General features: G+C 48.7%; 1 protein-coding gene across 1 annotated transcript in view; it reads left to right on the top strand.

Moving 5' to 3' along the window:
• The window catches only part of LOC102772937 (chromosome unknown open reading frame, human C17orf67), a 14,789-nt gene extending 1,757 nt beyond the window's left edge, over positions 1–13,032 (top strand). Inside the window, exons 4-5 of the mRNA XM_006758690.2 lie at positions 10,682–10,816; positions 12,956–13,032. Of these exons, the coding sequence (XP_006758753.2) occupies positions 10,682–10,798 (117 nt within the window). The 3' untranslated portion in view covers positions 10,799–10,816; positions 12,956–13,032. The remainder of the gene's footprint in view (positions 1–10,681; positions 10,817–12,955) is intronic.
• Positions 13,033–14,440: the final 1,408 nt, after the last annotated feature.

Below are 14,440 nucleotides of genomic sequence, written 5' to 3'. Positions count from 1 at the left end.
TTTCCTGTTATTTGTGTCCCACCCAGGGGAGGGTAGAAGTCACAGTGACAAAGTTAGCATGCCTGGGAAGCCGTGTCTGTGCCCAGGCTGGTCTCTTACCCGGTGCCCACTTCAGCTGGGCACTGGGCTCCGGGCTCACCCTCTTTTCATGGGTCTCCATGTGGAGGTCTAGAAGGATCTATAGCAGTGGTAACCTTCCCTGGCTGCAGAATCATGTGAATAATCCTGTTAGTTCATATAAGAGGCTCTTATTGAGATGCTATGTCACAGTGATGAGGAATGCTGACAGTCTGGGTTCAAATCTCCCTTCTGTAACTGTGTGACCTTGGGGATGTTTCCTCACATTTCTGCACCTCAGGACCCTCATCTACAAAACACTAATAATAAATATTATCACTTACATTATTATAATGATAACTAACAATGTAAAACAATTACTTTAGCCCCAGCGGGTTGGCTTATTGGATAGAACATCAGCCTGTGGACTGAAGGGTCCTGGGTTCACTTTCGGTCAAGGGCACATGCCTGGGGTTGAGGGTTTGATTCTCAGTAGCGGGCATGAAGGAGGCAGCCCATCAATAATTCTCTCTCATCATTGGTGTTTCTATCTCTTTCTCCCTCTCCCTTCCTCTCTGAAATCAATACAAATATATTTAAAAAAAATAAAACAATAAAACACTATTTTATGACCTTAATATAAAGTAATTCATACTAAGGCACTTAAAACAGTACTCAGCAAACAGTAATGACTCCGTGAGCCTTAAGCACCAGGGCTGGGGGGGTGGGTGGGTGGGGGTGTGGAGGCTGTAGACAGTGGCCTGGGCTTCAGTTCAGAGTGGGTGGCAGACACAGGACTCAGCAAGTGGCTATTGTACAAAGTGGTTTTGAAACAAAGCAGGGACTCTGTGCTGTTAGGGGTGGACGTGGCTGTTTCCTTTGGTTGAAGAAATCCGAGGTGGCTCGGAATATCCGGCGCAGGGAGGCAGGGCACTGGGAGGCGGGCAGGGCCAGGCCAAGCGGGAGCCCAGTGCCCCGGGCTTTGTCTTGTGTGCAGTGGAGGATGTTGGAGGATTTCTCAGGTGGGAGAGTGCAGATTGGGGCTTTAGACACACGGTTTGGGAAACAGAAGAGAAGAGGCCCCGGATTGAAGTCTGAGAACACAGTGCTCAGAGGTGGGGTGGGGAAGAGGAACCTCAAGGGGCTGCAAAGGAATTCGGGGAGATGTAGGAGGAACCAAGAAAGGATGGGGTCAAGCATGGGGAAGAGGGTTCGGTGGGGGCGGGCATGGGCCTGGGCAGGATGCCTGGCTTGAGGCTCCCCAGGGCTCCCACTGCAAAGGCAGGAAGGTGTGGTTCCTCATGAATCAGGGGGCCTTCGGCCCCTAACTCCTTGTTCCCTGTGGCGTAGGACATGAGCCCTCGGGGCAGTTCTGCCTGCCAGCCCCTACCTCCCGACTTCCACTTTTGACCTTGACTCTGGTATCTGGGCTCCATGGAAGGACGGGCTCTGGGTGGTGGCCACAGAGGTCCTCTGAGAGCCAGGTTGGAAGGCCTGGCTGGCGCGGCGGAGCTGACCTTGCTTCTGTGCTCAGAGACCTGTCAAAGGACTCTGAGCAGAGACGGATGTGATTGGAGCTGGTTTTCAGGAGCCTTTTGGAGTCTTAGGACACAGCCTCTGAAACACCGGGCTTCGCATAACCATTCAAGGAAACGGGACATGACATTTCTGGACGAGCTGTTGCACCTCCTTGCCATGGCACCCAGGAGACGGACAGGTGGGCTGGGACAAATAACGCAGAAGGGGTGACCTCTGGGGACGGCGTGTGCCCTTGGGAGCTGAGCCCGGAGGCTCGTGGGCTCACCACTACCTTGAAATTACTAAGAGGTGACCAGTTGGGTTATTTTATTTTGCTTCTTCCCTCTGAGGGACTGAGCAAAACAAAACCCTTTTTGAGAGGAAGAGGCCGCTGATGAGGGTGAATGAGCCATGCTTTGGGGAGGTATGAGGAATTAATTCAAAAGGAGGACTAGTGTGGAGATTCTCAGTAGTCTCTCCCCAAGAGTAGCTGCTAAGCCGTGTTTAGCATGTTGACACATGGCGTAAATGTTGGCAGATGTTGGCTCTGAGGGATGGTAGGGTTTCCGGAAGCAGGTTCAGGGCTAGGACTGGTTGGACCAGATGTATTTCATTGATTCACTGCAGCAGGCGCTCTTTTCTGACCGTGTGGTGGGAAGGACAGAATGCTATGGGACAGATCATGGGGTGCCCTGCATTTGGGATGGGCTGGCTTGCACCCAGAGGAGTATGAGCATCAGGTTGGCACCCTCAATGGAGGAAGGGAAGGCTGCAGTGGGGGTGGGGAGAGAAACCAATGGGGAGACATGATCTGGGGAGGAAAGGAGGAGGGGCTTTGAATGTATGAAAGCAGCTGGGAGGAAGAGCCCGGGAGGTCCAGTGGTGGGGGATGAGAGGAGGGGTCAGAGAGAGAAAGAGGCAGGTGGGAGGGGAGGCGCTCAGAGGCACACCGCTGAGAAATTCCTGGTGGTAGGAAGCAGCTGATCCATTGATTTCATGGCAACGCCTGACATGGAGTTTGTGGTTGTTTTCTGCTTTGTGCCATTATTATCCCACGCAACCCCCAAATCTTAGGAAAAGTCTGCTAGATGCAGCAACCTGTGTTAGTGGTTCTTTGGAGGAATGAGAGGTGGTCGGTGTGTGTGGGTGAAGGTGGCTGATGAAAGACGAAGGAAATCACTCGAGTCTGGAAGCTATGGTGGTGGAGAAACGGGCTGAGACGAATTCAGGAGAAACATGGCCCCCAAATCTTCAGAGATTTTGGGGACTAGGGGTCTAGACATCACAGGAATGGGATGGGCCCTTCTGGAAGACTGGGATATTCCATAGGGCCATCCCATCTGGGGACATGTAGGGTTTTTAGCTCAGTTGACTTCAGGTTCTGATTTAGGACTTACTACATTGGTTTCATGAAGACATTGTGTATAATGAAGCCTCAAGATTCTAACGGAGGGAAAACATTGCCTGGGGAAAAATTGATGAAGACAGAGCTGCGTGGAAAGAAGGGCTGGGTGTGTGTTTAGAGGGAGGAAGGTGGAAAAATATTCTGAGCGTTCCCTGAACATTTTCTCAGTCATGACTGTGCTTATGTTTAATTTTCAGAATTTTAGTCTAAACTCTTGCTATTTCAAATGTGGTCCCAGCCCAGAACTCTGGGCAATGTATGCTCCAATCACCCAGAACTTCTCACTGGTTTTCAAGTAGTCCCTCCTCTCTCTGCTCAGCATCTTCTGTCTCCGATCTCAGCATCTTTTCACAAATGATTCCCTTTTGTAAAAAAATATTTTTTGATTGATTTCAGAGAGAAAGGGAGGAGAGAGAGATAGAAACATCGATGATGAGAGAGTATCATTGATTGGCTGCCTCTTGCACACCCTACACTGGGGATCGAGCCCGAAACCCAGGCAGGTGCTCTGACTGGGGATCGAACTGTGACCTCCTGGTTCGTAGGTTGATGCTCAACTACTGAGCCACGTTAGCCGGCCAGGCCACAAATGATTCCCTTTGCTTGCAATACATTTTCCCATTAGTTCTTCCTCTTCATTCTCAATGTCACTTTCTCTCTCTCCCTGGCCTCCTAATACTCACACACAAAACAATACTATATATTTTATAGGTACATCTGTATAGTTGTACATGTCTAGAAAAAGGTCTAGAAATATGATTAGTTGAATGTTAAGTGTATCATCACACTAAGGAGACAAGGATCACTGGTGGCGATCTAGGGAACTATATTTGATGTTTGAATTCTAAGCAACAATAATATGTTCATGTACTAGTTGTACAATTACAAATAATAAAAATTCAATCCATTTGTATTTATTATAGAAAAATTGCGAATGAAGAAGGAGTCAAAAGAAGAAAAGAAAGTCAGATGTAATCTTGTTCCCTCTCCTCAAAGACAGCCTCACCATTTTTGATGTATTTTTGTTTAGGTTTTTGGCATATATTTTTAAAAAGTGTGACCATACTCTACCATTTCGTATCTTGGTTTTTCTCTATAAGATACACACTTTCTCATATTATTATAAGCTCTTTATACCATAATGATACTGAATTACCCTCTTTTGTTAGGTAGTTGGATCATTTCTATTACTTTTCTGTTATAAACAACATTAGAGGCCTGGTGCATGAATTTGTGCATGGGTGGGGTCCGGCTGGTCTGCCATGATGGGGGCCCATTGGGCCAGGCCTGCAGCGGGGAGGGGCTGTGGGCGGTTGGCTGGGCAGCCCCGCCCTCAACTGGGGCCTGGATCAGGCTGGTTGGCTGCTGCAGTGCATGTCATAGCCACTGGTTGTTCTGGTCATTCCACTGGTCTGGTCGCTAGGCTTATATATAATATATATAGATTCTGAACACTTTTTTCTAAAGTGCTTTTGATATTTTTAATTATTTTCTAAGGATATAAATCCTGGAAAACAAATGATTGGATCCAAGGATATGAATAGTATAAAAGCTTTTAGTATACATCATCCAATTACTTCCCAAAAGGTTAGAGAACACATACACACATGATTTATTCTCTTGTCCTCCAAGAGAGTGTTCCAGTACAGGTATTAAGGTAAAACCTTATGATGGGGGCATGATTATGGTGCCTTGAATTAGAGACCAGTTGGCCATTTCTGGGGTGGGATGGGCGGGCTCAATGAGGGATGAATAGGGATCAAGAATGGACTTGTAGTTGTCTATATGGATACCTTGGGGCTATTCATTGGCATTAGAAGCCTATAGAAGAAGCAGGTTGTCTGGAATGATGGTGTGTTTGGAGTGCTTCGCTGCCTTTGTGCCTGTTTCTTCCGCTCTTGTTTACCTGGTTCACTCTTACTCATTTGTAGAGATTCACCTTCAATAATGCCTTTTTTGAGAGGCCTTCCTGATGCCCCGCCCTCCTACCATGAATCAGAGCATCCCCATGGCATCGACTCACAGCACAGGATTGCTGTTTTGGACTTTGAAGAAATCTGTCTCTCCTCATAGTCTGCTCTAAACTACTTGAGCAGATGGACCGTTTCTTCCACTTCTGGGTCCCCAGCACCAAGCACAATATTTGACATTTACTCAATGCTCATTCTACTTCTTTCCATTCCTTCCCTTGCTTCTCTCCTGGGGAGACATTTGACAGGACATAACTCTACTGCAGAACCTGGAGACTGTTTCCTAGAAATCTTTTCTATCGCCTCCCTCAGATTCATTAAATTTCTCATAATCGTCTCAAATTTTTAGGGAAGAAATTATTTGCCAACTGCTGGGGTGAAGCATGGAAATTCTTCAAAAGGATGACATCTCCGCTAAAATTATGTCTTTCGTAAGCACTTGTGTGTCCTGGAAATATGCTTTCCATTTTGGCCTGTCTTCCTTTAAGGAATGTTCTTGTTGGGCAAGTATAAATCATATGAGCTTTATTGTACGTAGTCTTTGTGAAATACACTTTCATGTTTAGCCCCTTGACACATGTATGCAGCCACTCCATTACCCTTTTGTTCCCCATGATCTCAAAGACCAGTTCGGAGTGACTGAGATCAGTAAGTTGTGCGCATCACTGATCTGCCTCCTTGCAGGGCTCAGCAGGCCTTCAAATGTCGCGGTGCAGTTAACTTCAGAGCCAGCCTTCTGCCCCGGTGATCGCCTGCTTTCACTAATGAGCAGAATAATTCATCTACATGCTGCCGGGCCTTCAGTTCCATGCAAATGCCCGAGGAAGGATTTTGTCTTCTTGGGAACAGTTTGCTCTTTAATAGATTAACTGTCCAATTTATGATTCTCAGCTTAGATCAGGTTCTGGTGGGTATTTTATTTTATTTTAAAATATGTTTTTATTGATTTCAGAGAGGAACGGAGAGGGGGAGAGAGATAGAAACCTCAATGATGAGAGAGAATCTTTGATTGGCTGTCTCCTGCACGCCCCCCACTGGGAATTGAGCCCACAACCCGGACATGTGCCCTGACCGGGAATCGAACTGTGACCTCTTGGTTCATAGCTTGATGCTCAACCACTGAGCAACACTAACCGGGAAAGTATATAATTTCATTATCACACCACTTCAGTGCCATAAGAAGGGACCACTTTCAATCTCTGCTTTAATTACGGCTAAATTATTTACTTCCATTATTACCCTTGGCATTGAACATGAAACACAGATATTGGTTTTTGCTTTATTTTCAAAAATTTTTTTCCCTTGAAGAAAGGAATCTAAAAAAATTAAAATTTATTTTCCATCTAGCTCTTCTTTCTTGATCCAGGAACATTTGAGATGATCATTAATGTCGGGTCATTTCTAACGCAGCCAACACAATTGTTGAATTTGTGGTTTTCAGCAGATTTGCAGTTGGGCTTTTCATCTTTGACTAATGATTGCTTGTAGGCCTTTGTGGCATATTTATTTTCCTAACATTTTAAATAAATAGTGAACTGTCATGGAAACCAGTGCTCTTTTCTCTCTCTCTCTTTCTCTGTGTGTGTTTTGGTTGTTTTTCTGCAACTATGATTTCAGCTGCTACTCAGGAGTGTGAAATACCTAAGTACATTTGGACTGGGCTATTGTAATGAGCAGATTGACTCAGATGTTGGGGGGATCTTCCAAGGGGGATTTGCTAAGATTATGGAGAAAGAACAGTCAATTAATTAATTCACTCATTCACTTGTATATTTCTCCAGTGAGTTTTATTGAGGTCCTACTATGTGCCAAGTTCTCGGTACTTTGGTCATTGCTATAAAAAAGGCAGGTGGATGTTGACCAAGTGGGACCAGGATTAAAAGAATAAGAAGGCAAACAAGCATATACTTACAAAAGGTGTATAGCCCGACTGGCGTGGCTCAGTGGTTGAGCGTCGACCTATGAACCAGGAGGTCATGGTTCGATTCCTGGTCAGGGCACATGCCCAGCTTGTGGCTCAGTCCCTAGTAGGGAGTGTGCAGGAGGCAGCCGACTGATGATTCTCTCTCATCATTGATGTTTCTTTCTCCCTCTCCCTCTCCCTTCCTCTCTGAAATCAATAAAAGTATATTAAAAAAATAAAATAAAAGGAGTATCAATGCTGTATATTTGTTAATATCACCACAACCTCATCAGAAAAGTCCTGAAGTATTGGAAAGCTGCCAGGCTCATGGGAGTAAATACAACTTTTCTAAAATTCTAATTTCCCCTCAGAAGCTCGAACTTTAGCATTTTGTGACAAGTCCTGTCTGTAGTTTTCCTTGGAAGGACCCACTCAGTTTCTTCATTTCTGAGAAGATGTCTGCCAAACAAGCACATAAAACACTGCTAGTTCAGTCCTTGACACCAACCATCATCCAGGTGCTTTTCTCATGAAGACCATTGTACTCGGCCATGCAGCCTGCATGCTTCCTGCCGTGTCATGACTTGGTTCAGTGAAACTGACACTTGAAGAACATTTTACATTTACTTATCTACTAGAGGCCCCGTGCACGAATTTGTGCACGGGTGGGGTCCCTCAGCCTGTCTGATGATCGAGGCGTATCGAGGGGCTGGCCGGCTAGGGGGAGGGACCACAGGAGTTTGGCTGGCCAGCTCCCCAATTGAGGCCGGTGGGGGGATCGGCCTCGGGGGGTAGGGACCATGGGAGGTTGGCCAGCCAGACCCCCAATCGGGGCAGGGAAGGTTGGCTGTGGGAGTGCACTGACTATCAGCGGGCAGCTCCTGCATTGAGTGTCTGTCCCCTGGTGGTCAGTGTGCATCATAGCAACTGGTCGACCAATCGTTCCAGTCGTTCAGTAGTAATGGTTGCTTAGGCTTTTATATGTATATAGATTTTAAACTGTGAGTGTGTGATGGTGAAGGATACGACTTTATTTTCATTTATTTTTTGATTTTTTTAAGAGAGAGAGAGACACATTGATTTGTTGTTCCACTTATTTATGCATTCATTGGTTGATTCTTGTATGTGCCCTGATAGGGGATTGAACACATAACCTTGGCCTATCGGGACGTTGCTCTAACCACCTGAGCTACCCAGACAGGGCACAGTAACTTCTAGGATAGTCGGAGCCACTGCCTTGACTTCTGCTAGGGCACCAGTTTTATCCATCGATACACACGATCAGAAGGCAACTAAGTCATGTCTTAGTATTGTTCTAAAAATAGTGTTGACCTCACAGACCACATGTTGAGGCCCTCTGCTTCAGTCTTGCATTCAGCAGGCATTCATTGCAAGTTTCCTATGGACCAGTTCATGGGAGAGACGCTCAGTGCACAACCTCCAGACCTGTTCGGGTGTTTCTCGTCTAGTAGTAACCAGAAGCAGTCGAGAGCTTAACAAAGAGACTGTTGCAAAGCTGTTCCAGGATTAAGGTAAACCAACAAGAGATGATCAAGGATCCAGAACTAATAGCCCCTAGTCTTGGAGGGGGAGGGGCAAGTTATGGTTCCCAGACTTGGAGAGTGCAGCCTTCGAGGAGATCTGGTCTTCAGGAGAGGGAGGCAGGCAACCTGCCGTGACTCCTCAGGGAGGGACCAGGAGCAAACACCCCAGCCTTTCTCCTCTTACCCCTGCGTCATACCCAACTGGAAGCCCCTGGACAAGGGAGTCTGTGCTTGCAGTTCATCCAGGTCAGCCACTCCCTGCACGGGGCCATGTGAAGGAGGGGTGAGAACGGGTTTAGAGGGGCACATGGGGACTACGTATTTGGCACAGAACTTTATAATTTCATTGAATCCTGGCAACTCAATGAAATAAGTATTAGTGTCTCCCCCATTTTGCAGATGGACAAAATGAGTCTAGAGCAGCCGTGGGCAAACTATGGCCCGCAGGCCGGATCCGGCCCGTTTGAAATGAATAAAACTATTGAAATAAAAGACCGCACCCTTTTATGTAATGATGTTTACTTTGAATTTATATTAGTTCACACAAACACTCCATCCATGCTTTTGTTCCGGCCCTCCGGTCCAGTTTAAGAACTCATTGTGGCCCTCGAGTCAAAAAGTTTGCCCACCCCTGGTCTAGAGTAAAGCAACATTGGCAGAGTCTGGCTTTGAACTAGATTCTGACTCAGACCTCTTAGCCTCTCCACCACATTTCCCAACAACCAGGTAACATGGGCTCCTTCAGCCCGCTGCTTACAAGGAATAGTTGAGTAAGTAAAGCTACGTGCTGGGAAGTCTTTGTTCCTTAATTACAAGACTCCACATTGCCTTCCTACTCCTCCCACTTACTATTCTTCTGGCCAAACCCTTTCCAGAGAGGGCAGGACAGGGCAGAATTCAGTCCAAAACTCACAACCTCATCCAGCAAGCTCCCAGGGTATCATTGCTGTGTCCCATGAGGAGCCTTCTCACCATCCACTCCCACCTTGGCTGCCCTGCCAGGACACAGGGTGCATTTCAATGAGTTAAATAAAAACAACCATGATAACCAAAACAAATTCAAACTGCATGGGTCCTGGGGGAAAGAAAAAAATTCAGGAAAATTGGACACCTCATCATTCATTTATTTGCACAGTTATTAAACATTTCTTATTTATTTTTCTTTTCTAAAAATATTTTAAAAAATATCTTTTAAATGGTTTTTAGAAAGAGGAAGAGGAAGAGAGAGAGAAACATCTATGTGCAGAGCGAAACATTAATCAGCTGCCTCCTGCACGCCCTCTATAGGGGATTGAACCTGAAACCCAGGCAAGTGTCCTGACTGGGAATTGAACCGGCAGCCTTTCGGTGCACAGGACGACACCCAACCAACTGAGCCACACCAATGAGGGCAAAGTCCATTTTATTTGATAATAGTATAGCAAATTCAGCTTCCTTATAGTTATCCTTTGCCTTTAAAAAAAAAAAGATGATTTTATCACAAATGCATGCAGCCATACTAATATATTATTAGTTGTGTATGTCTTGAGTTTTATAAAAATGGTGCCACATTATAAATGTCTTACTGGATTTGCTTTGCTTTACGTGCTATTTCAAAGACTCATCTATGCTGTTGTATGTAGCTAAATTAATTTATAGGTATATACAACACTGCTGTACAATATTCCGTGGCGAGGCCCTACTTTAATTTATCCATTCTCCTGTCACTGCATTTGGCAGGTTTCCAGTGTTTTGCTACTACAGACCTATTGTTGCTGTGTACAACCTTCTACACAGCTCTTGATTTAAGAGTTTCTCTGTCCTCGAAGTGATCTGCGGCATCAGCAAGGGCTTGGAATTTGTTAGAGATGCAAATTCTGGCGTCCCACCCCAGACCCGCTGAAATAGAAACTGTGGGGGCGGAGCCCAGCAGTCTGCTTTCACAAGCCCTCCAGGTGATTCTGAGGACAGATAAGTTTGAGGAGCACAGGGCTAGGGTGTAAACGGGGAGTGAGATTTCTGGAACTCAGGCAACCATTTGTTTTCCACAGGGGTTGGTCCATGTTATGCCCCATCCGTGTATAGGAGTTCCCGTGGGCACTCACCCTCTCAGCACTTAGGGTTGTCAGTTTTCCTCGTTTTGCCCACTGAGTGGGTCTGTGGTCTCCACAGAGGCCTGGGTGTGGCGGTTTCTCCTCCCTGGGTCTGGCGGCTTCCTGCCTCAGAACCACGGCCACTCGGTGCATCAGCAGCTCATTGTCACCATGGATAAAGGCCTCTCTTCCCCGTGGGTTTGTTTTGACAGGAGTACATGCACCACCTGCTCCGCTTGGAGCACCGCGCCGAGGAGCAGTTCCTGGAGCACTGGCTGAACCCTCACTGCAAGCCCCACTGCGACAGGAACCTGGTCCATCCCGTGTAAGGGGCTCGGTCCGCTCGGGTATGTGCATTCTCTCAGGCCTTCTGTTTCAGGGAGGCTGCAGTGCACGGGCTCAGAGGCCTCCCAGAACACCGCCCCAGAGAAGCAGCTGGTAGCTGCTTATGCTGAAGGAGCGAGGCAGGGGAGATAGGTGGCAGCCAGGTTGCGAGGGGCCTTGGGGGACACCCAAGGGACCCTGACCCCTATCAACTCACCAGGAGATCCCAAATAGGGGAGGTCATTCTGGAATACAAATCGGACAGGTGTGGCTTGTTGAGGCTTGGGTCTGTCCAGGTGAGGGCAGCATCCACGGGCTCAGCCAGTGACCCCCATCACCATCCTCACCACTGTCACCAGGATCAGCAACTCCTCTCCTGCCTTCCCATAGCCCTCCAGGCTGGGAATGTGCCCGGCCTGTCTTCCCTCTTCCTCTGGGTTTAGTCTTTGGTCCCCCTGAGCAGGGCTGCTTGGCCCTCCCAGCACCCCTGCTTATCCTGCTCCCCCCCCACACCCCCCATCTCCACAAATGAGTGAGATCATGTGATATTTATCTTTCTCTGACTGGCTTATTTCACTTAGCATAATTCTCTCCAGTTCCATCCATGCTGTTGCAAATGGCAAGAGTTCCTTTTTTTTTACGGCAGCATAGTATTCCATTGTGTATATGTACCACAGTTTTCTAATCCACTCATCTGCTGATGGGCACTTAGGCTGTTTCCAAATCTTAGCTATGGTGAATTGTGCCGCTATGAACATAGGGGCTGCACCGTGTTCTTACATGAGCCTGTTGTTTCTTCCCTCACTGTCTACGTCCATCTCCTTCCCCCTTTCCAAATCCTCTGAGATAAAGTAGCAAATCCCTTGCGAGGTTAAGCCTAGTGAATGCCACTCCTCCTCTGTAACTTTGTGGATGAAGCCGGGCAGGGTGCAGTTGGGCGGACTGCCATCTCTGGTTAAGAGCGATCTTATGTCTTTGTGGTAATTTGTGCTACTGTGAATGGGCTCGGGAACACGCCCTTCTGAGCATCGCTCTTTGTCATTGTCAGGATGCTCTCACCCAAGTTCTCTCATTTGATCCTCTTAAGACCCCTGTGTCATTTCAGGGTGTGCATTTTAATCCAGCTTTATAGAAGGGCTCTCTGAGCCTGATGAAGCTACTGCCTGGTGCCGGGCGGTGGTTGGTATGTCAGCCTCTGACCACTCCAGTTCTGTACACTTTATGTGGAGGTGGTGAGGGGTCCTGTGTGTGTGTGTGTGTGGGGAGGGGGTGGAGTCCCTCTGAGGGGCTTTAACAGAAGTTCTACTTTTGAGGGGTCGGGGGAGGCCTCCCTGTTCCCATTCCTGCAGCCTCTGGAGCCTGCTCCTCCCCTTGCACCAGGGACCCTGGTCCTCCAGCACTGGAAGTCCGAGCTTGGCTTCTTCCAGAAAATACAACCGGGGAGCAGTTAGGAGCTCAGACTGTGGAATCGGGCAGACTAGGGTCCAGCTTTCTGTGTTTCCGCTCTGTGGCCTTGGGCAAGTCACCTAACCTCTGTGAGTCTCCATGTCTGCACCTGTAAACTGGGGCAATAACAATATCTGTGGAGCCTGGCGCAGTCAGCGCCTCCTCGATTGGAGGCACTTGTTACCCCTGCGTAGGCCCGGCAAGAGGAGAGGAGGGGTTATGGGGGTGAGTGAGCCCCAGGGCAGCACCTTCGGAGGAGCAACTGAGGCCTCTGCCTCCGGGTAGGACAGGCCTTGCTGGTGAGCTGGAGTGGGGGTGGGGTGGCTCCTGAAAACAGGATTCCACAGAGGCCTCCCTCCTAACAGCTCCATTTACATGAGGACTAGGATGCTGGAGGCACTGATCAACTTGGAACCAGGAGTCCCAGAGCGAATGCGACTCCACTTGGGGAAAATTGCCTGGAGTCTCTCTCAGGCTCCTCATCTGTGAAATGAGGACAGTGAGAGCTCCACCCTCATGTGGCGGTTCTGGGTCTGAGCATGAGAAAAGTCAGTGCATGGAAAGCAGGCTGTATGGCATGTCATGGGACGGGCTCAGGAAGTGACAGCCATCCTCTCCTCTCCTCCTCAATCCCCCCCTCTCCTCCTCCTCCCGCCCCTCCTCACCCTCCGTCCTCATCAACATCACGTTCACAGTATTTTCTCGTTCTTTCCCAGGGAGCCCTTTGACAACATGGGCCTGGATAATGGCGAAACAGGAGGAGGCTCCTTCTTGCATTTAATTTTTTCAGCTGTGGAAACGGATGTCCAATCGGACCTTACGAACTGTGGCCATGGCGAAGATTGCCGTGGGGATCGAAGGCAAGCGCACGTGTTGCTTCACTTTACTAACCTGCATCACTCACTGAGACCAACTGCTTAAAGTACAGACCCCCACCCCCCCACCCCAGGGGCTTCCTCCCAGTTTGGGAGGGTGGGCAGATGGAGCTGGGCCCCCAGAGCCTGGGGACAGGCTGCCTGCTCCCAGGACTTCGGAAGGTCTGGTTGGGCAGAGTGAGGTCCCTGGGGCCGCGGAGGTGTGTGGTCATCTAGTTTTCTCCTTCTCTTCTGCTCTAATAAACATCAGTGTTCAACCTGCTTTCTGTGGTGTCTCCTTTCCTTCCCCTCCCTTCCCCTGCCACCCCCGCCCGTCCATTGTTTGTCTTTGTGAATCCAGAATCAGAAAACTCACTGTTCTTGGAATAAATGAATGGGTGAAAATACAAATACCCAGCAATTTTTCATAAGAGCCATCTTTTTTTGGTGTGTGAATCCTCAGCTAGGATATTTTTTCCGTTGCTTTTTAGAGAGAGTGGAAGGGAGGGGGAGAAAGAGAGTGAGAGAGAAACATGGATTGGTTGCGTGCTGCACATGCCCCAACCAGGATCGAACCCATAACCTAGGTATGTGACCTGACCAGGAATAGAACCTGGAACCTTTTTGGTGTACGACAGGACCATGCTCCAACCAACGGAGCCACCCGACTGGGCAGCTCCCCCCCCTCCCCCCCCGCCCCCGCAAAAAGCTTTATTGTTTCCATTTGGTCCAATGCATGGGAGAGGGCTCTGGGATGGTTAAAGGCTGCCTAGTGGTTCCAGGGGGATGCAGAGGGGGCCCTCAAAGGCCTCAGCTCCAAAGGCTCCTAGTCGTGCTGGAGGGTGAGCCTTTCGAAGGGATAGTCGCCCAGCCCAGCCCAGCCCAGCCTGGGGGCCGGCAGCCTGCAGAGGTGGGTCAGGTGTCGCCTGTCTTCTTGATGAGTTTCACCTCCTCACCCCGGAAGTGGTTCTGCAGGAAGTCATAGAGCTGAGGGTCTGCGCGGTAGAACCCAGGGCCGGCAGCTGCAAAAGGGCCTGAGTCAGGTTCCTCTCCAAGGCCAGGGTGGCTTCCATGGTCCTGAGTTTTGCCCCACTGACCTTGGGGAGGCTTCAGCGTGTCCTGGAGGAAAATGCGGCCGACAGGCTGGTTTTGCATCTTTAAGAGACGCTCTGCGCCCTCACATCACGCTGCTTCTCCGCCACCAAGTCGGAAGAAGTGGTCCCGCCCTCGAGAGCCGCATCCTCAGGTGGAAACAGAAGCCCAGAGAGAGGTAGGTGGGGAGGCCCAGATGCAGGCTGGCCAGGCGGTGGACGGCAGCCTCCACCTCGGTGGAATAATTCTGACGAA

This window comes from Myotis davidii, unplaced genomic scaffold (assembly GCF_000327345.1).
Source record: "Myotis davidii unplaced genomic scaffold, ASM32734v1 scaffold595, whole genome shotgun sequence".
Taxonomy (NCBI): Eukaryota; Metazoa; Chordata; class Mammalia; order Chiroptera; family Vespertilionidae; genus Myotis; species Myotis davidii.
Note: the sequence above shows the minus strand (reverse complement) of the source record. Positions and strands in the feature narration are given on the sequence as shown.